The sequence below is a fragment of the Solea solea genome, chromosome 3 (assembly GCF_958295425.1).
Source record: "Solea solea chromosome 3, fSolSol10.1, whole genome shotgun sequence".
Taxonomy (NCBI): Eukaryota; Metazoa; Chordata; class Actinopteri; order Pleuronectiformes; family Soleidae; genus Solea; species Solea solea.
In genome coordinates, this window is record NC_081136.1 from 116,627 (window position 1) to 144,021 (window position 27,395).

The 27,395-nt window shown below is 38.8% G+C and overlaps 1 protein-coding gene across 10 annotated transcripts in view; it reads right to left on the minus strand.

Annotated features, from left to right (window-relative positions):
- anks1b (ankyrin repeat and sterile alpha motif domain containing 1B) overlaps nt 1-27,395 on the minus strand; it is a 116,086-nt gene that overhangs the window by 15,424 nt on the left and 73,267 nt on the right. For all 10 annotated transcript variants that reach the window (XM_058623850.1, XM_058623848.1, XM_058623852.1 and 7 more), the window contains 3 exons: nt 12,479-12,586; nt 9,910-10,113; nt 7,038-7,160 (listed from right to left, as the gene is read on the minus strand). In XM_058623850.1, coding sequence (XP_058479833.1) covers nt 7,038-7,160; nt 9,910-10,113; nt 12,479-12,586 — 435 coding nt within the window. The remainder of the gene's footprint in view (nt 1-7,037; nt 7,161-9,909; nt 10,114-12,478; nt 12,587-27,395) is intronic.

Sequence of the window (27,395 nt, forward strand, 5' to 3'; positions counted from 1 at the left end):
CATTTCATACGACATACTATACTATGTCTTTTTTTTGTGATTTTGGACGAGATAATATACTATGACCTTTTGTCTCATTTTGGACGACATACTATACTATGACTTTTTTGGTCTCATTTTGGACGACATACTATACTATGACTTTTTTTTTTCATTTTGGACGACATACTATACTATGACTTTTTTTGTCTCATTTTGGACGACATACTATACTATGACTTTTTTGATTGATTTTGGACGACATACTATACTATGACTTTTTTTGTCTCATTTTGGACGACATACTATACTATGACTTTTTTTGTCTCATTTTGGACGACATACTATACTATGACTTTTTTTTCTCATTTTGGACGACATACTATACTATGACTTTTTTTGTCTCATTTTGGACGACATACTATACTATGACTTTTTTGATTGATTTTGGACGACATACTATACTATGACTTTTTTGTCTCATTTTGGACGACATACTATATACTATGACTTTTTTGAGTGATTTTGGACGACATACTATACTATGAATTTTTTGAGTAATTGGCCCAAAACAACAACTCTTTTGTCTCATTTCATACGACATACTATACTATGTATAGAAGCCGAATGTGTTTGATTGTGGTATGAGGGTTTGGTGTAATTCACTCAATGTGTGTGTGGGGTCGCTGTGCTCTCAGAAGGGGGAACTCAGGTGTATATAGGTGGCATTATCACTGTCATTGTCAGGTTTGTGAACCGGAAGGGCAAACGGTTTTCGACCGCTCTACCGCGGAGGCGCTACTCGTGAATGGTTGTGGATTGTTTGAAGGAATTTCATTATGCAAAGAAAACGCACAGCAATAAACCAATATATTGCAACGAAACGAACAGCGTGGACATTCAATCAGAGTACAAAAGAGCGATCGCCAAGGCAAAGCGCGTCAACCAGGTCATCCGGAGTCAGAAACCTCAGTAGCGGAAGTTTGAGGCTGAGCTGCTATAATACTATGTCTTTTTTTTGTGATTTTGGACGAGATAATATACTATGACCTTTTGTCTCATTTTGAACGACATACTATACTATGACTTTTTTTGTCTCATTTTGGACGACATACTATACTATGACTTTTTTGATTGATTTTGGACGATATACTGTACTATGACTTTTTTGTCTCATTTCAGACAACATACTATACTATGACTTTTTTGTCTCATTTTGGAGGACATACTATACTATGACATTTTTGAGTGATTTTGGACGACCTACTATACTATGACTTTTTTGAGTGATTTTGGACGACATACTATACTATGACTTTTTTTTCTCATTATGGACGACCTACTATACTATGACTTTTATGAGTGATTTTGGACGACCTACTATACTATGACTTTTTTGAGTGATTTTGGACGACAAACTATACTATGACTTTTTTCTCTCATTTTGGACGACAAACTATACTATGACCTTTTGTCTCATTTTGGATGACATACTATACTATGACTTTTTTTGTGATTTTGGACGACATACTATACTATGACTTTTTTGTCTCATTTTGGACGACATACTATACTATGACTTTTTTGTCTCATTTCGGACAACATACTTTACTATGACTTTTTTTTCTCATTTTGGACGACATACTATACTATGACTTTTTTGTCTCTTTTTGGACGACATACTATACTATGACTTTTTTTTTTCATTTTGGACGACATACTATACTATGACTTTTTTGATTGATTTTGGACGACAAACTATACTATGACTTTTTTGTCTCATTTTGGACGACATACTATACTATGACTTTTTTTGTCTCATTTTGGACGACATACTATACTATGACTTTTTTGATTGATTTTGGACGACATACTATACTATGACTTTTTTTGTCTCATTTTGGACGACATACTATACTATGACTTTTTTGATTGATTTTGGACGACATACTATACTATGACTTTTTTGTCTCATTTTGGACGACATACTATACTATGACTTTTTTGAGTGATTTTGGACGACATACTTTACTATGAATTTTTTGAGTAATTTGGACGACATACTAAAGTATAACATTTTGGACAAGATACTAAGACATTCCGGTAAACTTTCTGTTGTTTCCACCAGGTCTTGAACCCGGGTCACTTGCTTCAATGTCAAGAGTCCGAACCTCTAGACCAAGCGTGAGGCCCAAAACAACGACTCTTTTGTCTCATTTCATACGACATACTATACTATGACTTTTTTTGTCTCATTTTGGACGACATACTATACTATGACTTTTTTTGTCTCATTTTGGACGACATACTATACTATGACTTTTTTGATTGATTTTGGACGACATACTATACTATGACTTTTTTGATTGATTTTGGACGACATACTATACTATGACTGTTTTTGTCTCATTTTGGACGACATACTATACTATGACTTTTTTGATTGATTTTGGACAACATACTATACTATGACTTTTTTTGTCTCATTTCGGACGACATACTATACTATGACTTTTTTTTCTCATTTTGGACGACATACTATACTATGACTTTTTTTGTCTCATTTTGGACGACATACTATACTATGACTTTTTTGATTGATTTTGGACGACATACTATACTATGACTTTTTTTGTCTCATTTTGGACGACATACTATACTATGACTTTTTTGATTGATTTTGGACGACATACTATACTATGACTTTTTTGTCTCATTTTGGACGACATACTATATACTATGACATTTTTGAGTGATTTTGGACGACATACTATACTATGACTTTTTTGAGTGATTTTGGACGACATACTTTACTATGAATTTTTTGAGTAATTTGGACGACATACTAAAGTATAACATTTTGGACAAGATACTAAGACATTCCGGTAAACTTTCTGTTGTTTCCAGCAGGTCTTGAACCCGGGTCCCTTGCTTCAATGTCAAGAGTCCGAACCTCTAGACCAAGCGTGAGGCCCGAAACAACGACTCTTTTGTCTCATTTCATACGACATACTATACTATGACTTTTTTTGTCTCATTTTGGACGACATACTATACTATGACTTTTTTTGTCTCATTTTGGACGACATACTATACTATGACTTTTTTGATTGATTTTGGACGACATACTATACTATGACTTTTTTGATTGATTTTGGACGACATACTATACTATGACTTTTTTTGTCTCATTTTGGACGACATACTATACTATGACTTTTTTGATTGATTTTGGACAACATACTATACTATGACTTTTTTTGTCTCATTTTGGACGACATACTATACTATGACTTTTTTGTCTCATTTCAGACAACATACTATACTATGACTTTTTTTTTCATTTTGGACGACATACTATACTATGACATTTTTGAGTGATTTTGGACGACCTACTATACTATGACTTTTTTGAGTGATTTTGGACGACATACTATACTATGAATTTTTTGAGTAATTTGGACGACATACTAAAGTATAACATTTTGGACAAGATACTAAGACATTCCGGTAGACTTCCTGTTGTTTCCACCAGGTCTTGAACCCGGGTCCCTTGCTTCAATGTCAAGAGTCCGAAACTCTAGACCAAGCGTGAGGCCCAAAACAACGACTCTTTTGTCTCATTTCATACGACATACTATACTATGACTTTTTTGAGTGATTTTGGACGAGATAATATACTATGACCTTTTGTCTCATTTTGGACGACATACTATACTATGACTTTTTTTGTCTCATTTTGGACGACATACTATACTATGACTTTTTTGATTGATTTTGGACGACATACTATACTATGACTTTTTTGTCTCATTTTGGACAACATACTATACTATGACTTTTTTTGTCTCATTTTGGATGACATACTATACTATGACTTTGTTGATTGATTTTGGACGACATACTATACTATGACTTTTTTGTCTCATTTTGGACGACATACTATATACTATGACATTTTTGAGTGATTTTGGACGACATACTATACTTTGACTTTTTGAGTGATTTTGGAGGACATACTATACTATGACTTTTTTGAGTAATTTGGACGACATACTAAAGTATAACATTTTGGACAAGATACTAAGACATTCCGGTAAACTTTCTGTTGTTTCCACCAGGTCTTGAACCAGGGTCCCTTGCTTCAATGTCAAGAGTCCGAACCTCTAGACCAAGCGTGAGGCCCAAAACAACGACTCTTTTGTCTCATTTCATACGACATACTATACTATGTCTTTTTTTTGTGATTTTGGACGAGATAATATACTATGACTCTTTTGTCTCATTTTGGACGACATACTATACTATGACTTTTTTTGTCTCATTTTGGACGACATACTATACTATGACTTTTTTGATTGATTTTGGACGACATAATATACTATGACTTTTTTGTCTCATTTTGGACGACATACTATACTATGACTTTGTTGATTGATTTTGGACGACATACTATACTATGACTTTTTTGATTGATTTTGGACGACATACTATATACTATGACATTTTTGAGTGATTTTGGACGACATACTATACTATGACTTTTTGAGTGATTTTGGAGGACATACTATACTATGAATTTTTTGAGTAATTTGGACAACATACTAAAGTATAACATTTTGGACAAGATACTAAGACATTCCGGTAAACTTTCTGTTGTTTCCACCAGGTCTTGAACCAGGGTCCCTTGCTTCAATGTCAAGAGTCCGAACCTCTAGACCAAGCGTGAGGCCCAAAACAACGACTCTTTTGTCTCATTTCATACGACATACTATACTATGTCTTTTTTTTGTGATTTTGGACGAGATAATATACTATGACTCTTTTGTCTCATTTTGGACGACATACTATACTATGACTTTTTTTGTCTCATTTTGGACGACATACTATACTATGACTTTTTTGATTGATTTTGGACGACATAATATACTATGACTTTTTTGAGTGATTTTGGACGACATACTATAATATGACTTTTTTGAGTAATTCGGACGACATACTATACTATCACTTCTTTGAGTGATTTTGGACTACATACTATATACTATGACTTTTTTGAGTGATTTTGGACGACATACTACACTATGACTTTTTTGAGTGATTTTGGACGACATACTATACTATGACTTTTTTCTCTAATTTTGGACGACCGACTATACTATGACTTTTTTGAGTACTTTTGGACGACATACTATACTATGACTTTTTTGAGTGATTTTGGACAACATACATACTATGACTTTTTTCTCTCATTTTGGACGACCAACTATACTATAACTTTTTTGAGTGATTTTGGATGACATACTATACTATAACTTTTTTCTCTCATTTTGGACGACATACTATACTATCACTTCTTTGAGTGATTTTGGACAACATACTATACTATGACTTTTTTGAGTGATTTTGGACGACATACTATACTATGACTTTTTTGAGTAATTCGGACGACATACTATACTATCACTTCTTTGAGTGATTTTGGACTACATACTATATACTATGACTTTTTTGAGTGATTTTGGACGACATACTACACTATGACTTTTTTGAGTGATTTTGGACGACATACTATACTATGACTTTTTTGAGTGATTTTGGACGACATACTACACTATGACTTTTTTGAGTGATTTTGGACGACATACTATACTATGTCTTTTTTTTGTGATTTTGGACGAGATAATATACTATGACTCTTTTGTCTCATTTTGGACGACAAACTATACTATGACCTTTTGTCTCATTTTGGATGACATACTATACTATGACTTTTTTGTCTCATTTTGGACGACATACTATACTATGACTTTTTTGAGTGATTTTGGACGACATACTATAATATGACTTTTTTGAGTAATTCGGACGACATACTATACTATCACTTCTTTGAGTGATTTTGGACTACATACTATATACTATGACTTTTTTGAGTGATTTTGGACGACATACTACACTATGACTTTTTTGAGTGATTTTGGACAACATACATACTATGACTTTTTTCTCTCATTTTGGACGACCAACTATACTATAACTTTTTTGAGTGATTTTGGATGACATACTATACTATAACTTTTTTCTCTCATTTTGGACGACATACTATACTATCACTTCTTTGAGTGATTTTGGACAACATACTATACTATGACTTTTTTGAGTGATTTTGGACGACATACTACACTATGACTTTTTTGAGTGATTTTGGACGACATACTATACTATGACTTTTTTGAGTGATTTTGGACGACATACTATACTATGACTTTTTGAGTGATTTTGGACAACATACTACACTATGACTTTTTTGAGTGATTTTGGACGACATACTATACTATGACTTTTTTGAGTGATTTTGGACAACATACTATACTATGACTTTTTTCTCTCATTTTGGACGACCGACTATACTATGACTTTTTTGAGTGATTTTGGATGACATACTATACTATAAATTTTTTTAGTGATTTTGGGCGATATACTTTATTATTACTCTTTTGTCTCATTTCGGACGACATACTATACTATGACGTTTTTGTTCATATTCAGCCAACTGCTTCAGAACTCATTGGACGGCACCTCACAGTGCAGATGAACAATGACCCAAAGCATACTGCAAAAGCAATGGCCTAGTCAATCGCCTGAATTGAATCTGATTGAGCATGCATTTCACTTGCTGAAGACCAAACTGAAGGGAAAATGCCCCAAGAGCCTGCAGGAACTGAAGACCGTTGCAGTAGAGGCCTGGCAGAGCATCACCAGGGATGAACCCCATTTGGATGTACATACCGTCAAATAAAAGCTGTACTTCTGCAGTTAAAGCACATCTTTATCTTTCATTTCAAATCCAATCCATTGTAGTGGTGTATAAAGCCAAAAAGAAGATAATTCTGTAGATGTCCCAATATTTATGGACTTGACTGTATATACCTAACCCTTTATGTAACAAGTGCTAGCTAGATAAAATAAAAGTGTTTCAGAGACAAACTATCTGCTCATGTTTAAGTGTAATAAAATGTTCCACCCTTCATACACTGTGTAAACACACAGATACTCACATAAGCTTCATAATCACAGGACTGGAAGATGAGCTTCTCGGGATGATGTTGCCAATACTGCACCGGCGTGGATGAGGCCTCATTTGGTGGCCGCAATGTGATTGGCTCACACCACTCGCCTGCCTGAAACACACAACCAATTCAACATTAAGATGCAAACTAGATCACAAGAGATTAAATGACTTTAAGGCCTGAGTCCAAGTATCTTCCATGGACATAACATGTTGGCCTGAGTTTTGGTTCATGATGTGACAGCTTTCCTGACTGAACACGAACACACTTCAAAAAACATCCCAGAGGAAATTAAATTCAAATGAACTGCTCTCAGCTTGTTCCAATATTTTAGCTGAGTTTAGTGCATTTTTACCCAGTGAGGTTTGACGTTTAAACAAAGGAAATACCAAAATCCTACCACAATACTATGAATATCTATGGATAACCATCAAGCTTATGTTACATTCTTTCATTTTTTTGATAAATGAAACCAGAGGATTTTTGCATGAGGAGGTATAAACACACACACATACTGTACCAAAGACTGCATGTTTATGTGTCAGTCCATATCTGATTGCTTGTGTATTTAATCCCCTTCAAAAAGCTGCTGAGGGAGCGAGGAGGTGAGACTTTGTGGTCAGATGTGGAGATGTTGGATAACAGCTTTGGGATAGATACAGTGGGAACATGGGAACAAATGCACATCAGTCAAAACTATGCTAAACTCCACCGGCTTAACATTTAGGGGGATTATTGGCAGAAATTGAATATACTGCCCACAAGTATGTTTGTATAAGAGTTTAATCACTTGAAATAATTTGTTTTTCGTTGCCTTAGATGTGTCCATACGGCAAGGGCCTTGTCTGGCTCTTGTCCTTACGGCAAGAGCCAGACAAATCATCTTCACATTTCTTTCACATTTTGAAATGTAAACCTAATACGCATGGAAAAATGCCATCCTATCTAGTATGTGTGGTATGTGTAGGCCACTGTAGTTCCCTAGTTCCTCACTAGTTGTTCCACCATTAGACAACGGCCACTGAAAGAAGAGCCAGGGGGAAAAACATCAGAAACATTAGAAATGTGTTGACAGTCAGATAAGGGTAATGATACAGAGAGTAAAGTCTAATAAAGATTTCTAATAGTAATGCTTCTCATCTGGCAGAGCTGAGTCATCAGTACCACCTCAGTGGAGACAAGGGAGATCAGTGTGACACACACTTGAGATATTCATCAGGAAAACCACAAGAGTGTGTGATAATCTTCAATGATAAGCTCTGTGATTCACACAGAGACACAAAATAGACCCTAATCATACTGAATCAAAATACAGCTGTCGCCTTAGATGTGTGCACACATATGTCCATGTGCGTTTGTGTGTGTGCGTTTTTCAGACTTTGTGCTGCTGTTGATTGTGGGTTGCAAAGTTGTAATTTTGCATTTGGATAAGAATAAAATTGCTTATTTGGAAAAATCTCTTGATTAAGTTTTACATCTTTGATGAAAATCAAAATTCATGAAAATGAAATGCCCGTTTTTTAGGGAGCTAGTAGCAGAGATGATCATTTATTTGCTCATTCCATTTGTAAAGATGCCAAAACAATAGTTGCAGTCACACTAAACTGTGCTTTGTATATGTTATCATTTTAAAGCACAGAGTTTTCTAATTTACTACAAACAAAATGGACTGCTGGTGTCAGATGGTCGGGCTGCTGCAGAAGATTAATGATCTCAGATATGTTAGGAATGAATAATTACTAACATTTTTCCATTAATAATTTAGAAATATGACATTTGCCTGACAGCTAATTAGCGTATTATGCTATCTTCCACTTCGTACAATTACAGGGTACAGTAGTGTTTAAGGATCATGTCATGTCAACCTGAGGAAGGCACATCAAATCTAAAATAAAGACATTGTCATACTTGCAATGCTATTCTACAATCACGAGAAATTAGCCGTCAAACATGTGTAGCGTATGCTTCCTCTGAAATAATTTCACCGCTGTCTTTATGAGGAAGGAGAAAACGCTGACGACAGACTGATTAGTTCAGAGGGAAAATATCCAATATATAAAAACAACAACCCCCAGTGAGGGGAGTAATGCAGGAATCACAGTGTGATGAGCTGCTAACGAGATGTATTCAATAACCCTGGTGAATTTCTTCTCTTTCTGTGGTGTCCACAGCATGTTGACATTAGAGGAGCAGCTTTAAGATGCATTCAAGAAACCATGTAAATGTGAGAGAAATTCTAATCTTCAGCCAACTTTTAGTTTAATTACTCACATATTCTTAAAACCAGACCTGGTGTGCAATATTAACAGCCATAATTTAGGATAAGACACAAACTTGGCGCCTTTCAAGGTTCCCTCCCTAGATACCTAGATTCAAGATTCAAGATTCTGCTCACCAGAATCTGCGATGATGCCTTACTGTTCAGATGTCAGACATTGTCTCAGTTCGAATCCGAGCTATCTTCAATAAAATCTTTCAACTTAACTCATCACTGACTCCAGAGGTTCCATCATTGGTCATCTCACCTGATAATCAAGATGTCATCACTTCTACAGACGCACATGCAGTCAACTGACCAAATGCTTCCTGCTGCAGCCAGCTTGTGGTAATTGATGCACCATGAATTAGGTAGTTATTAGAAAACCAATCAACTTTTGTAATCAAACAAATAATCAAATAGTCATGCCCATCTCTAATCTACATGTCCCATTGATGATTTCTACAATCAGGTAAATTGATGATAAATTATTACTAGACTATTCATTCAGCCTCTGTGACCATTCATAATATTCCTCTTGAGTCCACCCCTCAGTCCCCATACCAGCCTCCATTCATCCCTCCATCCTCCATCTTTCCTCACCATGCTGACTTGAGCCATCTGTCGTTCCAGCTTGGATCGCGGCACGTCCTCGAAGTAGTTGTCGTTGCTGCGCTGTCTGCGCCGAGCGTCTGCCTGCATGATAAGATGCTGCACGTCTAGAGATCCGCCCGGGACCCCCGCCGTGTACGCTGCCTGGCCCACCGACGGGCTGAGCTGGGGAGGAGTGTGGTTCCCGCCGGGCTCCTGGGACAATATGGGGGGTAAAATAATTTGGAAAAGGTTGGAAAGCAACGGCGGGTTCGTTCATCATTGTGCTGTGTCACTGCTGCAAGTACAGTAAGTAGGGCAGTCGCATTCCCAGTACAATACATGGTCACATTTTATTTTTCAGCTCCAGTGTTGCCATGTACGAGTATCTGAAATTGTTCTTATTGTTCTTATAAGGAGGCAAAGACATTGTCTTGTGAGCAGAAGCTCTCGGCAGGTTTGTGAGTCTTTAAGCACAGAACTAAAGCCTCACCTCTTCAGTGTTAAAGAGGCCATAACCCGGAAGTGCCAATTATAATGGGTGTGTATCTGTGTCATTACTCGTCTATGAAGCCCTAAAAGTCCATAACAATCAGTTCATCCACTGCTGAGAGCGCAGGGTTTGATTGTTTTCCTGAGCTCTACAAAGCGGAAATGCACTTTTGTTGACTAATTACGTCACTGGCGAATCTCACCACTCCTGTAAAGAGCAGCGCCTCCTAGTCCGGGCACTAGAGTCCGGGCACTAGAGTCCGGGCACATCTGGTGACGTACTTTCAACCGTAGAAGAAGAAGAAGAACTACTCTGTTTGTAGCTGCTGAGCATATTGGTTGAGAACATGTGGAAAAAAGGTTGAACGAGTGTTTGTGATAAGAACTAAACCTGACGCTCCACAAGCTCCCCGCCAATGAGCACAGAAAAGCTCAGTGGATAGCTTTCATATTTGATGGGAATGTCCCTGCTACATTTCCCAAATACCTCCATGTATGCGGCAAACACTTGATGGAGGACAAACTTGGGGCAAAACAAATCAGGACACAGCACCAAACTTCACCTAAAACGTATATTACAATATAATATATATATGTATATTACAATATTTACAAACCGTAAAACTGTCTTTGTGTGCTTGTTCTGTCGTTTGGCATTAGCGATAGTCGGCTACAGGCTAAGCTACACGCGTTCGCTCGTGTTTCATTTGCATGTATGTGTGTTTATCATCTCAGTAACCACAACGTTATCCAAGCTCCAGGCGTCCTGCAGCAGTCTTTCACTGTCACAGTGTCTTCTGACTCTGGCTCAGACTCCGGATCAAATGCTTAAGGGATTACGGCGAGGGGTCGTGACGACGACAGTAGTCAGTGTTTTGATAATTGCTAGCGGTGCATCTGCCTTTCCAGAGGGGGAGCTGCGGGTCTGAGAGCTGACGTGGCAATGACCAGGTAACTGGCCAATCACAAGACAGTTAGTGTCTGTGGGTGTGGTTTTGGTCTAAAACAGCGCGGCTGATGAGACATTTATATGAGTCAGATAGCTATGGCCTCTTTAAGGCACGCTAACAGAAAGACTTGACTGTTGAAAGAGAATTTGGACTTTCACATGTTTTGATGTTGAAATGTTCAGGTCATTTATTTCTCTGGATAATTCACTTTCAGGTGATGACTGTTGAGGAGACTGGTTTTCTCTCTAATGACTTTCTTTGTTTTTCTGGCATTACATCATTTCATTCTCATCCTGAGCCTCATTCTGTTCATTCAAACATTCTATGCTTCTCTTTGTATTATGTTATTATGATATAGAGTAACCCAGCCCTCTGCTCATACACTGGAATTGAGCCTGTACTGAGCCGTAATCTTGCTTTTTGAAGTACTAATAATAATCTATCAATTATTCTGGTTAATTATGAGACTCTTTATCAAGCAGACATGCTGTTATTCTGTGTTTTATATGTTAAAATGACCATATATTTGTTTGTGGACATTTAACATTTGATTTCCAGAATAATTGATCAAAATAGAACTGACTGATCAAAAACAAACGCTATCATTATGGGCAAAACTGCAGGATAACATCACTCAAGGGGTTGCGTGTTTTATTTTAGTAAACGATTAGCTACACCACAAATATTTAATTAACATTTTTGGCAAAGTACATCATTTTAATTTTCAAATGGATGATTTGGGATGAACAGAAATGAGCACAATCAACCAGACAGACACCCATGACTCCCTTGGCACTAAGAGCAAAATACTATTATGGGGAACATTAGCATTAGCATAGCACCGATGGGAACAGGAAAGCCAGTTCTTTGTGATTAGTATCCAGGAAAAGGAAACAGGGAAGGGACCCTGTCATGGGTCGGCCATTTTGTGCCTGTCTGCGATGTTTGGGTCGAGACAGCAGCAGCAGTAACAGCAGCAGCAGTAACAGCAGCAGCAGCAGCAGTAACAGCAGCAGCAGCAGCAGCAGCAGTGGGGAGGCTGTGTTTTCCTCAGAGATATGTGCAGCCATCAATGATTCATTCATAATAATTTAAATCTGTGTTGGTTTAGTCACTGAATGTCATCATGACTCACTCACCCTGAGGGAGATGGCCCGCGGTGGTTTTTGAGGAGTGTCTTCGTGTAGCCGGTCCCCCAACGAGGCCAAGATCCGTTTTCTATGACCGATAAGACTTATCTTCAATACCTGGGTAAACACACAAGAAGAAAAGATATTTCCTATTTGTTTAATATTTGTTCATTCACGTTTTGGACAGTTGCTTGAACATAACAAACTACATGCATTACCAATGGGACACTGGGAAATTTTACTGCTATTTATTGTTTCATTTAAAAACAAGAAAGATTGTGTATTTGTGCAAACACACAAAAATAACCGGTGTGACACCTGTGTTCAAGCTGTATGTCGTTGTCGTTTAAGACTTTATGCAGTAAACATAGACACAAGGTTCCATATAGAATAAAACTCCCGCTGTAATTTAGTACTTTGGTCTTTTCTAAAAGGTCAAATGGATAAAAAAATAAAAAATCAATACCTTTCAACAGAGAAGACAATGAGTGTTAACCAGAGCCAGAGTCAAAACTTCATGGAACATAGAAAAGAATCAAAACTCCAGGTCAACTTTGGACAGCATCCAGGAGAAAACACTGTTAGTTACTGGGGTTTCTACAGAGACCACGAGATTACGAGGCATTTTGTGAACAAACCAAATCTGAATCAAAACCAATCTGCACCCCAGGTAGGAGCTGCTAGTGGGTCAATGGTACGTACAGCCACAGATTACACGACGCTACAGTGGCTCGTGAGTTCAATATACACTTACTGTATTGACACTTGTGGTTCAGAATGAGCTGACAAAGTTTGTACCCTGAGGAAGCAGCAACAAAGGTCCCTGCGTCAGAGTTTGTAGAAATACGATTGTTCCCAGTTCCTATTTGTGGTGCAGACGCGCCACGATGTATACCTAAGTATAATATTCTGCTGTCAGGCCTCATGGGCTTATATCTCGGGGTCTTTTGGAATGTGAGAGAATATTTGTGTATTTGTGTGCGTCTTCAGGGCAAAAGGTGGTAATTAGCTCCAATCTGAGGCCTTGCTGCGAGTCTAATGATTCTCCAAACAGTCTTGCTTGGAGTCAGCACAATCAGACACACACACACAGAGTTCATCATCAGCTGCACCAATTACTGCCCTACATCTGCTCGAGAAACAAAAATATAGACTAACAACAAGGGCAGAGGTGCAGGAAGCACATACTTTGGATTTATGTGAAGATGAACCTAAACAGAACAAAAATAAACTTAGCATTTGCATAACTAATACAGCAAGCTGAAAAATGCTAAGCTCTTCCTTTTGGTGTTTACTTTACTTTGGACGTTTTACAATTGTCAGTGAGGGGAAAAAGGACATTTTGAATGGTGAACCATCACTGTGTTAAACTCCCTCTTCCTCTGCATGGAAACAATGTGTTTTAATTGTTACATTTAGACAGATCAAAAGGAAACAGACCAGAACTGGGACTAGCAGCTAGTGAAACTAATTGGCGTATTATGGCCACCCCGTGCTCCCTCCACCACTCTATACTCTCATCTTTCCTCTCTCTCTCTCTCTCTCGTGTTTTTATGGACATGGTGTTGATGATATTAAAGCCTCTCTAACTCTGTCTTTCCACTGACACTGGACACTCTCGGCTTAACTAACAGATGATTTACAAATGTCAGCATCATCCATGAGATTGAGATTTACGGCAAACTTGTGTGATGCAGTTTTCACCAGTTTTCAACAAAAGAAATGTGTTTCACTTTGGGCTTCAGGAATTTTTGTCATATTTCATTGAGTAAAGTTGCCATTTGTTCATTTCTTTTTGACTTATTAAAAGAAAACATGTGTGATGACTCTACATTATAGTGAATGACCTCAATTTTATGCAGCAAATACACATGCTTATGAAATATTCAGATAGTATGACACTAACACACACACACAGAGCATACCTGCGTGTATTACACTTTGCCTTATGCAACAGCATCTACTTCAACTACAGTACAAGCGTCAACCTCAGCCTGAAGTTCAACCATCGCCATGGCAACACTGAGCAGCAGCAGTCACCCACCCACCCACACTCACTCACTCACTCATCTTTAAAAAAAACCAGATATAAAATGTATGTACTTTTAAACGTGCACATGAATGTATATATTCATACATCAGAGTCTGGGCCACACATTTTCACTGCAGCAGCAGCAGCAGCAGCAGCAGCATATATCTGGATTATTACAGTTGAAATGAGTGTTTCTTGTCACATAAACAGCATTTAAAGAGTTCTGCTGCTGTGGATTTCTTTTCTTCTACTGCATTCATGGACAGTGACCATTAGCAGTTGTAGATCACCTGAGCCTATAAGGACTGACCATGAAATGCACACCCCACTGTTGACCTTTAGCTGTAATGGTCCCGTTTATTTTGGTTTTATTTTGGACGACTTTCTGCTTAAAACCAGGGACACGGTACATGTTGTGATTTCTATGACTAACTTAACTGGTCGTAACTTCTATGCCTTCACGTACCTGAAAGGAGGTCGTTGTTCGTTTCTTTTAGTTCTAAACATGAAATTTGTCCTCTCAGGTTGCTGTAAATCCACGGCAGCATGAATCACTCACTCACGTTAACGTCTGATTCCAGAGCTGAAGTATGATGGGATGTGGAGCGCCGTTTGCCTCCAGTATTTGGAGGAGCTGCTATGTTTGTGTGTCTTTTGTGTGTCTTTTGTGTTCTTGTGTGTGTGTGTGTGTGTGTCGATCAATCCTCTAATCCTTTTAACAGTCCCGTTAGTCCAGACTGAACAGGCTTGATTAACGGATTAGCTGCCACACATACGGTTAACGGAGCTGTGCTGTCTCGCGGCCGTCTCCTCTCTGAACTCCCTGCTGTCACTTTACTGCAAAAATCAATATCATTCTTTGTCATGTCGGGATCCAGCTATTTTTAATTCTGTCTCTTTTTGAAGCAGAAAAGAAGGCTGGGAAAAATCTCGCTGTAACGATTCAAACACTTTCAAGGGAATTACATGAACGAGCCCAGCACGTGGGGTATGGGTGCTTGAAGTCCTTGAAGTGCTTGAATTTTGGATGAAGTATTTGAAACTGTGACTGGATTTCTTTCACAGTCCACTTATTAGAATCTAAATGATTTGAAAAGTGTTCAGTCCGGTGATTATTATGTATAAATATGTAATTACATGAACGTGAAAAATGAAAATGACCTTGAATTGGAACAATAAATAATGTCAGCTGCAACATAATGACATAGTTTGCAGTAATAAGGGTTGAATGGAGAATGTCAGTGACTGAGGACATTAACAGCGACCTCGCTTTTTGAGGACACTGGACACAAAGCACCTTTTCTGTTGGAAGCTGGTCGAGTCACTGAAGCAGAAAACCCAGTGAGGGAAACAACATGCCCAAGTTAGCACAAACTTTTAACGATGGACATGGAGAGGGGACTGAAATGTCCATCGTTAATGTCCCTTTCGTCAACCTCATACCCTTTTTTCCTTACCCTCCTATTCACTATCGGCCCATATTCCCTTGACCTCAAATGACTGCTCATCATCTGCTCTTGCACGTCTCTCCTCTCCTTTGTCCTACAGCCAGATGATAGCAGCAGAGGCTAAGAGGAGAATAAATAATGTGAGTGTGTTTGTGATGAAGCTCTGTGGTTAGAAGAGCTTTTTCTGTGTGTGTGTGTGTGTGTGTGTACCTTGTTCTCCAGGCCCATGTCAATATGACCGATCACTTTCCCCCTTTGAAACTGTGAGGGTGAGACATCTGCGATATCATCAGACGGCCTCAGCCCCTCAAGCGCCATTTTCTAATGGTGTGCAACTGGGGTTCAACCTGCCTCCCTCCTCTCCCCCCCTCCCCCTCCTCCCTCCCCACCGCCACTCGAAAGAATAGTGAATTGATTTTTCCAGATTCAAGAATCAGTGGCGTCAGGTCGCTTGAACGAGCAGCACGTATACAGCTTCCATTGACAAACACCAAAGTCATTGTCTCTGTGATGTCAATGCCACTTCTGTAGTTTGGATAACTCGTGAGGTCATTTCGACTTTGATAATACTCGACATACTGCTCAATAACTTAAAAAATTAAAATCATATTTCTGCATTCAAATATCTAAAAAATGATCAGCGTGTGATCTTTTACAATTAGCCAAAATGAAGTTTTTGTTCTGTTTTTCTATTCAAGGTAAAGGACCATTTGGTTTTTGGTTCCCTTTTAATAACGTCATGTAAATCACAGTGAGTAGGACACATGTGCTGCTACCAGCCAGTTTGTTGTCTTTTACTTTGTCACTGATGGATCCGCCGCAGCCATCGTCCTCCTCCTCTTCCTCCTCCTCCTCTTCCTTCTCCTCCTCATTTACATCTTTCTCTCCGTTAGCTCCAGTTTAATCGTCCTGTCTCTCTCTTGTTGGATATTCAAATCAAATTAACTGGACAGTAAATCACAAAGACGGTCTGTTCAGGCAAGATTGTACGCACTCCTTTTTACCCAAATCCTTTGGTCTTTGCGCCTCTTTTGAGCTTTTATTTGTTATGAAGACAATAAGGCGGGGGGTGGGGGGGGGGGGGTCAAATCAATGTGCTGTGTGTGTATGGGAAACACTGTAGTGTAAAATATATGGTTTTAGACGTAATTAATCAACCTCATATCAGAGCTGTAGCTTTCACACTTGATGCTCTTACTCTATTTTTAGACTCAATCACTAGTTTGAAACATTCACAGATTGAAACCGAGTATATGAGCCAACAGTGGTTTGGCATTAAACGAAGAGCTACAATGAAAATCAAAGGAAGAAAAAAAATACTTTATATCTTGTTTGTTGAATCTGCACCAAAAAACAACAACAGTTGTTGATGACATATTTTTATGCTTTGCAGCTTTTATATTTGTACATGTTTGACTATTAGCTGAGTACGGAAGAGTGTTAGAGCCACAAGTAAAAAATAAATAAATAAAACAGCATGAATTCTGAGATTACAGAAAAAGTCAGAATTCTGACTTTAATCTCAAAATTCATGCTGTGTTTTATTTTAATACTCAGCAGCAACCACTGGACGAAAGGATTTCACACTCTGCCCTGGTGAAGAAAGAAATTATACAGAATTGACAGTGAGTCATAATTTGAACATTTAAGTTCAAACAAAAAGAATTTTGCCCAATAATTGCAGTATAATTATTATAATGACATAAACGTGAGAGACAATATCAGCCTGAGGCCGTGAATGTGCCCACAAGACAACAGTAAATGTGAATTGTTATGCAACGCGGTTAATACGAGATGAATCATGTGCTTGTAAAGGTGTGGACATTTACGCTTGGTTCATTTTTCACCTGGAATATTGATGCATTTAGAACCCTTGACACTTAATCACCGCAGTCACCTTCCTCCCCCTCCTCCTCCTCCTCCACGACCGCTGCCTTTCATCACTCCATCCCTCACTTTGTGTGTGTGGCATGATCAGTATTGATCTGCTTGCACTCTTAATTGATTACTTTCTCTCTCAAACACACACACACACACACCTCGTTCATCACCCTTAGTGAAGACAGTCGTTGACATAAGGACAAACTTTTGCAACCAAAATTGTGACAAAGGGCAAATTTGTGTTCAATGTTTCCGACATTGTGGGACAATGTTTCTGTTTTTGCTGAAATGTATGTTGCAGTTCATATGAGATAAATGATTATTATTATTATTATTATTACTATTATAAATAATTACTCTTGATTTAATGCATGTGTTATTTAATATTTTCCTTTTGTAAAAAGGTCCTGACTCACTCTGGAAATAACAGCATTAGCCCATTATGCTAACCATATTCATCACAGCTGAGTTTGTGTCCCTGACGAGAACCTCAACTTAAATAACACACACACACACACACACACACACACGCCACATTACAATGAGGGTGGGCTACACTGGAAAGATACCGGATACCTCTGGGTTGCTTGGCAACCAGAGAGTGGAGTGAAGTTGTAGCTGAGGGTGATGCATTAAAAATGATGGACCAATAGGATGATGTCACACTGCCGAGAAAAGCAGGCAGCCAATGGGAGTGGCCTGTTAATAAGCCCGCCCACATGGACACACACATATATCTCCATTAATAGCAAGAGAAGCGTAACTATGACTGCAAGCACATTGTGTGTGTGTGTGTGTGTGTGTGTGTGTGTGTGTGTGTGTGTGTGTGTGTGTGTGTGTGTGTGCAGCTCATGAATTGAATTTACCAATAAGATAAGAGAGGAAATGGTTCATGATGTTTTCTTAATAAATAATCTTTACTGTGCACAACAGCACATCTCTCCTCAGGCACCAAGCTGTGTGTATTTGTAATTGTACAAATACTCTCTGCTGTTTTGGAATATTCAGAATGAGGAAGGAGATTTATACGTTTCTATATCACACAGAAACAATTCTACATATGAAAGTAAAACTGCATCAGAAATGTCTTTAAAACAGGTATTTAGTGAGAACAAGGTTGTGTGTGTGTGTGTGTGTGTGAGATCTGTGACATAACACAGGTACACACACAAACACACAACAGCTGCTTTAGCGTGAACAGAAGCAGGTTCATTATCAACCATATGTGGACATCACGCTCCTTCATTATGAATCGTAGGGTTGTCTAATGTTGAACTTACAGTATCCTGACGCGTTCATTCAAAGTGAAAACATTACAATGAGACTTGAAACATAACGGCTTCAGGTTTTACCACAGATGAGATTTACTGAATTTTCTTTGACTCAGGGCCAAAAATCAGGTATTATCAATATTGACTGATTGGAAATGTTGTCATTTATTCCTTATTGCAGAGATCAATGGACTAATGTGTGTTTGAGAGTTAGTCTTTGTTTGATCAGGTTTTTCTGCATAGGTCAAACATTATGGGTTAGCTAACTGTAGTTTGCTGTGACCTGTGCTGCTGGAGAGAAGTCAACGAGAACAAACACTAAGATGTGCCGTGTCCTCTCTGCTTCAAGGTTATCTAACATCACGTCACACCGACACTAATACATTTGTCTAATAATAATAATAATAATAATAATAATAATAATAATAAGTCAACACACTGAAAATAAACTGTGGTCCCTGCATGTAAATGACAGATCGGTGTAAATGTGTACATGTTGATAAAAGAGTGATTGTAAAAGCAGAGGAGCGACGGCAGAATGTATGTGTTCACTGAAGACTCGCTCGTTCTCAGTGACTGGCAGGAGGGTTAGCGTTAGGCCGTGTCATGACTGATCGACAGGCGCGGGAAGTTAACGCTCCAGCTCCAGCTCCAGCTCCAGTCTTTGTGTTGCTCTGTCCTCAGTCCTGCTGAGACCTGTCTCGTTCTGTCCCACCATTTTTTTCCTCCTGCAAGATTTTCTCAGTCTTGCACAATCCCAGTTATCTTCTACCCCTTCATCATTTTCCCTAAACAGGTTTACACAGGCTGGGAAATGTGAATGTTTCAGCTGAAGCAGCTGAGATGACTCTAAGAAGCTGTTCAGTAAACTTAAATCACTGTGTTAAACCATTTTAAACCTCCACTTCCCTCTTCTTGGGCACTGCTTTTTCTCTTGTCCCAGATTTCACTTCTCCTGCATCGACCCAGCGTACGCTACTGCATGCAAATGAGAATTTGACATAAATTAGGGCAGCAAATGGATTTCAGTGGATTTAACTGTAGTGATAACATTAGTTTTTTTTCAATATTTGCTTGAAGACCTGGAATTTGCCTTTTACAAAGTCCTGTTACGAGCTCAAACATGAAAAAGTGGATGACAAACCAAAGAGAGCACACATGTGCACACACGTCAGCATCACAGCCGCTTATTATGCAACTCAGGAAAGTAACTTCATTTTCAGCAAAGACACAGAAACAGAAGAGACGCTTCAGCGCTGCGCTGCGCTCATCCTCTCATCCTCTCATGTCCCTGAAGATCACACTCCTACACACTAAACGTACCAAAAACATTCATCTCAGTTTATTTCAAAGCACCTCAGCTCTGCAGAGGACACGAGAAGCAAGTGAAGAACAAAAGGCTCACGACTCATCATCACATCTCTTCCCTCTCAGCCTCCATCCTGTCTCACAGTAGCTTACCTCCACACCCAAGACGGGACTTCATCCAAAAGAAACCCAGAGAAGTGGTCTTGTGCTCGGGTTTCCTCGCCGCTTTACCGCTGTCCAAAACAAGTCTTTATTTCTTTGTCCCTTTGTGTTTATCTCTCCTTTTGTCGTCCTTTTCCTCTCACACTCTCACACTCTCTCTCTCTCTCTCTGCAGATTTCCTCCGCTCACCAACTCCTCCTCTTTCTCTAGCTTGCAGCAGTCAGACTACATCTCCTGCATGTCTCTGCTTGAGCGCTTGCCCTCTCCCTCCCTCCCTCTCTCTCTCTCTTTACCCAGTTTACATTTTCCCCTCCTCCTCCTCCTCTTCTCCATCTCGTCACTATGGAGACACTGGGCTCGTACAGAGCAGCTTGTGCTCGCAGCCTCGCACAGTGTGCAAATGTGTGTCTGTGTGTTGCACGAGTTTAGACGAGTTCATCAAGCAGCACAATCATCACTGTGATGGGAAAGTGTATAAAAACTACATAAACATAGTATATTAACAGTGTATGTATACTCGTACACAAGGTTCAGCAGAGATGCTCTCAGTCGGGGATATTTCAGTTCCTCGTGCATCAACGACGACTTTTCACCCAGAGAACTTTTCTCTCCAAACCCGAGAGATGACTCGACTTCTTTGAGTCTTTTTAGTTCATGTTGTTTCCTTGTTGGTTTCAGTCACAGACAAGTTCAGACATCTGGTGGAAAATGGCTCGCAGCAGAGAAATTCCCACTTATCTGATCGCAATGAGTCTTTAGAAATGTTCCTTTAGGCGTCAGCGTGCACAACATTTATCCACAGCTTTAACGAGTTAGAAATGTGGAAGACAACGAGGACCAACACTGGAGCGTGTGAGTGTTTATATTAAGCATGTGCATGAGAGGATACATTTACAGGCGTCACATAAATGAAATCCAAACCCACAAAGCTTCACGTTGCTCGGACTATTTGTGTCTTTATGACATCCCACAGTCTGCTCTTATATAAATATACCATCCATTTACATGGATGAACACAACTTTCATTTTACAAATCCACGTCAATTAATACTTTCAAAACTAAGGGAATATGTTGGGTAGTTATTTAGGGTTAGGGTTAGGGTTATTTAACTTATCCTTAACTTAACCTTAACACTTTTAAAGAACTATAACATTCACACATGTAGTTTTATAATCTGTTACATTTATGCATCTAAACTCTGTATTTCTATTGAAGTTAATGTGCAGTTTCAGTTTGATCTTTTAATGACACGAGTGTCATCGTTTGTATTTTTGCGTGTTTGTGTCGCTCATGGATCACGTGAGAGATTTACACTCACAAATGCACAGGAGAACAATTCCCATGATGCCACACTGCTTCCCGACTTCAGAAATCACGTACTGTACATTTAACTGTTCTGATCTGAAGGTGGATTTTTTTAAACCCGCTTACGTCGACATCATTTTGATCTCAAATAAATCAAATAAGTCTTTTACTGATTTAACGTAACATTTAGGGCAAAATGCAGGAAAATCATCATCAGTGACTTACAGATCAACGTGTGTGTGTGTGTGTGTGTGTGTGCTGATCCAAACACGTCAGTTCACACGCGTCTCATTTGTTTAACGAGGCAAAAACAACTTCCTGCACCGAGAGTGGTGGTCATTTAAATACTGAGACTATTTATAGACTAATTAATGTTCTATGAAATATTCAGACATCAAGTACAAAGTGTATATATACGTATATGAAGAAATACGTGCAGTACTTTGACGTCAGCTGAGTAGGACGTACCTTCAGAGTGATTCAACGACAAACACCTCAGGAGGGTTCATGTAAGTGACGCTGCCGTTTGTCCGAGTGTTAAACATGCACTTACAGTTTAGCCACAGGTTCAGGGGGTGGAGGGAGGGGGAGGGGTCACACACATTCTCTCCCGACACCTCCCACTCTTTATCTCCTGCACGGTGAGAGCTCTACAACCGGAAGTGCAGGCTCCATATAAGGCTGCATGAGAGGGACAGTGAAGTACACTGCAGTCCTGAGGCAAATCCACACACACACACACACACACACACACATGTGAACACCGCATGAAAGAAACATGTATGAAAGACTGGAGCACGAAGCGAGTGTGTGACACACACATACACGTCTTTGTGGTGTGAAAACTCATGAATATGTTAATAATAGGTGAACTCAGTGTGGATGCATGTTAAGTGTGTGTGCAGGTATTATAGTATGTATAGGATTTAATCCTGCAGGAACCATCTGCTGTTGGGATGTGGGAAAATCTGTCCATTTGGAGACGTGACAAAGAAGGTGATACCCACACACACACACACACACACACACGCAACACACATACGCACACACACATACGCGCACACACACACAGAATATTTGGAATAGTGTCAGGAAAAGGCAATCCAGTACACACACATATCTCTTGTCTCTATGGTAACTACTAGCCGCCATGGCAACTGAGTCCACGCGTAGAAGAAAGACTGAACTCTCATGACTGTCCTCAATTTATTTTTGACTGTTACGCTCATATGCGCGTGCCCGTGCACACACACACACACACACACACACACACACACACACACACACACACACACACGTATTCCCAATTCTGTGTGCGTGTCCTTGTATTTGTTACCTCTTTGGGATCTTCTCTGGCATAAATCCTGACCTTTCAGGACCAGTAGTCCTCATGGAGACCAAAACCAGAACGAGGAACTGGTCAAGGTTAGGTTTAAGATTTGGATTTAGGTGACGGGTTTAGAGTAAACTGGTTAAACTGGTTAGTGTAAATGTCAGAAGAAGAACAGCTGCTTGTGTGTGTATGTGCTTCCTGAAATGACATGCAATCCAAACACACACACACACACACACACACACACACACCCCTATAGGATATGATGACATAGTGAACCATAAATTACTGGATATTTAACCTGAACTATTGCAAAACTCTGTTACACAACTGACTATGGCTTTAATAAAATAAAACAAGCACTCACTTGTACAATACATTTAAATCTCAATGTGACTTCCTAATAAAATAAAGATTACATCAAAAACTGTATGTGTGTATCATTTTTAAATTAACATTTTTATTTATATTTATACAAATTGTGTCAATATTTTGGAACAACTCAAACAAAAATGAATTACACAATCAAAAAAGACAAATATCAATTTAATCATTCAAAAATATTGTATTTTATTTGCGTGAAAACACACTTTTTGTTTGCAATGATGGGAATTTTGTTTGCTCCGACTCTTGTGCGTTTGCGCTCCCTCATTTTTTCTTTGCACCAAGGTTTTTGGTGCAGTAGGTAGCTTAGTAAGCCCCGCCCATTTTCAGAATAACAAAGTGAGGGAGCGCAAACGCAAAAGAGTCGCAGCAAACACAATTCCCATCATTGCAAACCAAAAGGTTAAATCCATATTTGTATTTTGATTGTGTGCTTCATTTTTGTTTGTGTTGTTTGAAAATATTGACACAAATCTAATTCCATAATGAATGAGTTGTTTTAATGGAAACAGGAAAGGCTCGTGATTTACTGAGCGCCACCATCTTGTGATGCCGTGTTACTAAAACCATCAGATAATGAAGATCAACAATGGCTTTGTCCATTTAATCACGATCATCAGCTGACGGACAACATGATGATGATGATGCTTGTTGACAATTTCATTCTTTCTTGTATGTGAAAAAGACCTGTAGACCACTGTAGTCTCATATGTGAAGACCTGTAGACCACTGTAGTCTCATATGTTGAGACCTGTAGACCACAGTAGTCTCATATGTGAAGACCTGTAGACCACTGTAGTCTCATATGTTGAGACCTGTAGACCACAGTAGTCTCATATGTTGAGACCTGTAGACCACAGTAGTCTCATATGTGAAGACCTGTAGACCACTGTAGTCTCATATGTTGAGACCTGTAGACCACAGTAGTCTCATATGTGAAGACATGTAGACCACAGTAGTTTCATATGTTGAGACCTGTAGACCACAGTAGTCTCATATGTTGAGACCTGTAGACCACAGTAGTCTCATATGTGAAGACCTGTAGACCACTGTAGTCTCATATGTGAAGACCTGTAAAAAACAGTCAATTAAAGTACATTTTTAAATGCTATGCACACACACAGTACACGTGGATGTATATACATATATATGTATATATATATACATATATATATGTATATAAACACTAACATCCCAAGAATAATGTATATTCAAGAGCAGATCCTCTGTCCTCTGACCTTTTATCAAACACTTTCTGCCTTTTCAGCATAACTCAGTCAACCAAGGACACACACGTCGCCTCCTCCTCACATATCAGCTTCCACTCATCTAGAAAACATTAAGGCAAATGTTCCTTGAGGGCCAGAAACGATCTGCACTCCAATGTCGTGAATGTGACTTTCCAAAATAAAATCCATGTCTAATGGCTGAGCTCTGGGTTCTCTGAGGACTCACTCACTCCAAACCAGATCAATTTGAAGCCTTGATGCAGTTGCTTTGTAACTTCCCTTTTTGCCACTCTCACCTTGGTGGTCCAGCTGAAGTGAGAGGCAACAGCTCCACCATGTGGACGTTTACAGGACAGCACACTGCATTTTAAACAAAAGAACCTGTGTCTAATTCTGAAGAAACAGAAGAAACTAAATTCCTCACAGCTCTCTGTGATGAAGATGAGAAAATGTAAATTATTTGTGAGACAGATGATAGATTTAATCTGGAGACCTGGGAGATTAAAAGCAGCTGTCTGAGTTCATTATTACCTCCATAAGCCTCTGAATTAGTTTGAACCAGGAGAAAATGAAAAGCCTGCAAAGCATCTTAAACAACGACAAAGATGCTCAACAACTGCTGCTCGATCACACAACGCTCCATTTACAATCATCTGACACGACGCAATCATTTCTGGAGTAATTTGTGATCTTTGTGCTGTCAATTAACTAAACAACAACACACAGCACACTTCAAATCTCTGTCAATACAATAAACATTAAAATAATCATTCTAGCACAGAACGTTTTTTTTAAAATAAGTACTGATAATAATTCTAATTCAAGTAATTAGCAAAATAACAAAGGCTAATTCTGTTTTATGCCAATTGAATAAAATACAATAAATAAAAGTTATAAAGGAGAAAAATGGTATTTTACTCCACAACATAATTACTGTTGAAATAATCTGCAGTTTAGGCGAAATTAAAGTTCATCGCGAAATCTTAACTGTGTAAGAAATCCAATTATGCACGATGTGCACACTTGACCAGTTTTAATTATGAAGCCATTTAAATAATTCATATTTGTTCAATAATTTAAAACAATCTCATTTAGATTTAATAAATTCAGGTCTTGGGGATTTAAATTCCTACTTACACATAGAGAGTAATCCCATCCCATCATAGACTCATCAGTTTAGTAATCACCAATAATGTGTTTTGTTCTTTGATTCAGATTTTTAATCTGGATTTTTGACAATAAACTGAACGACTGTACATATTTAAACAATAATTGGTGTTAAATTCCTCAAGTCACAGACGAATTATACAGACTTTTAAAATCACACTTTTTCTCTTATACTCTTCAAAGTAAATTTGCTGTTAAGCCATGAAAATATGTTCAGGGTGAAAGGAAAACGGACAGATGATTCCATTTAATCCACAAAAAATGATGACATCATAAAAAGTAGAAGCGAGACTCATCCGTTAATATAAGAGTTAAACTGAGTATTTCTTTGTGATTTTTTCCTCCTCAGGACTCAATTATCCCTAACACACACCAATAATGATCCACTATAACTAGTTAATCTAGTCTAACCATAACCTTCATCTAAGTGAGTGAGTGAGTGAGTGAGTGAGTGAGGACAGCAAGGATTAAAAGGTGTTCTGAGGATGTTACTCCCACAGTAACAGGGCTGTACATATGTGCTCCATCAAAGACACACACACACACACACACACACACTTCTATTTTAAAGTACTCCACCAATGGTTGACACTCCCTCCCCTGTCACTGTAGACACCACAGCATTATCTGGTCATTACATGAAGGCAGCAGTGAGTGGACGGAGCCTATTTTCACGACACAGTAGAATTTGAATGTCACTGGTTTCTCGGGTGCAGCAGTGACCTCTCCATCACCCAGAGACCACGTCACGCACAGTGTTGAGCTGCACAAACGCTCACACGTCACCATCCATGACTGCTGTTGTTACATTTGTATCATGAAGCTCAGTTCACACAATACTTATTTATAAACTGATAACTTATAATTCCATTCAATTCTATTTGTAAGAAACCCAAATCATCACATCCATGATCTCAGGTCTGTACATAGACAACATCAAGGAGAGCAGAGAAACACACCATTCGCACAATGAACAAACACTAGGGGGCAGTGGAGAGAAAAAAACTCACTTTTAACAGAAGAAGAAACCTCTCATATAACTTAACTCATCTTTTCACATCTATCTATAAATGTAATGTCTATTATATAACTGTCCAACTCTCGGCTCGACAGGCAAACACTTACTCACAAAACCAGTGTGAGCTGCGCAGAGTTTGGCGGCGTTATCGACAGGAAGTGCCGCCCTCTCACTCTCTCACACACACACACACACACACACACACACAGACTGAACTTTTGTTGTGTAACAGTAACAGTGAGCATTCAAACACATCATCTAAATAATCTAAAGATTGTATCGTGTTCATACACAGTCAGGTCCACAGGAACCACAACACTGACGCAACACAACCTCAGTGGTTATGAAATAATTAACATGTGATTCAAGTGTAGGTCGTCCTCCATT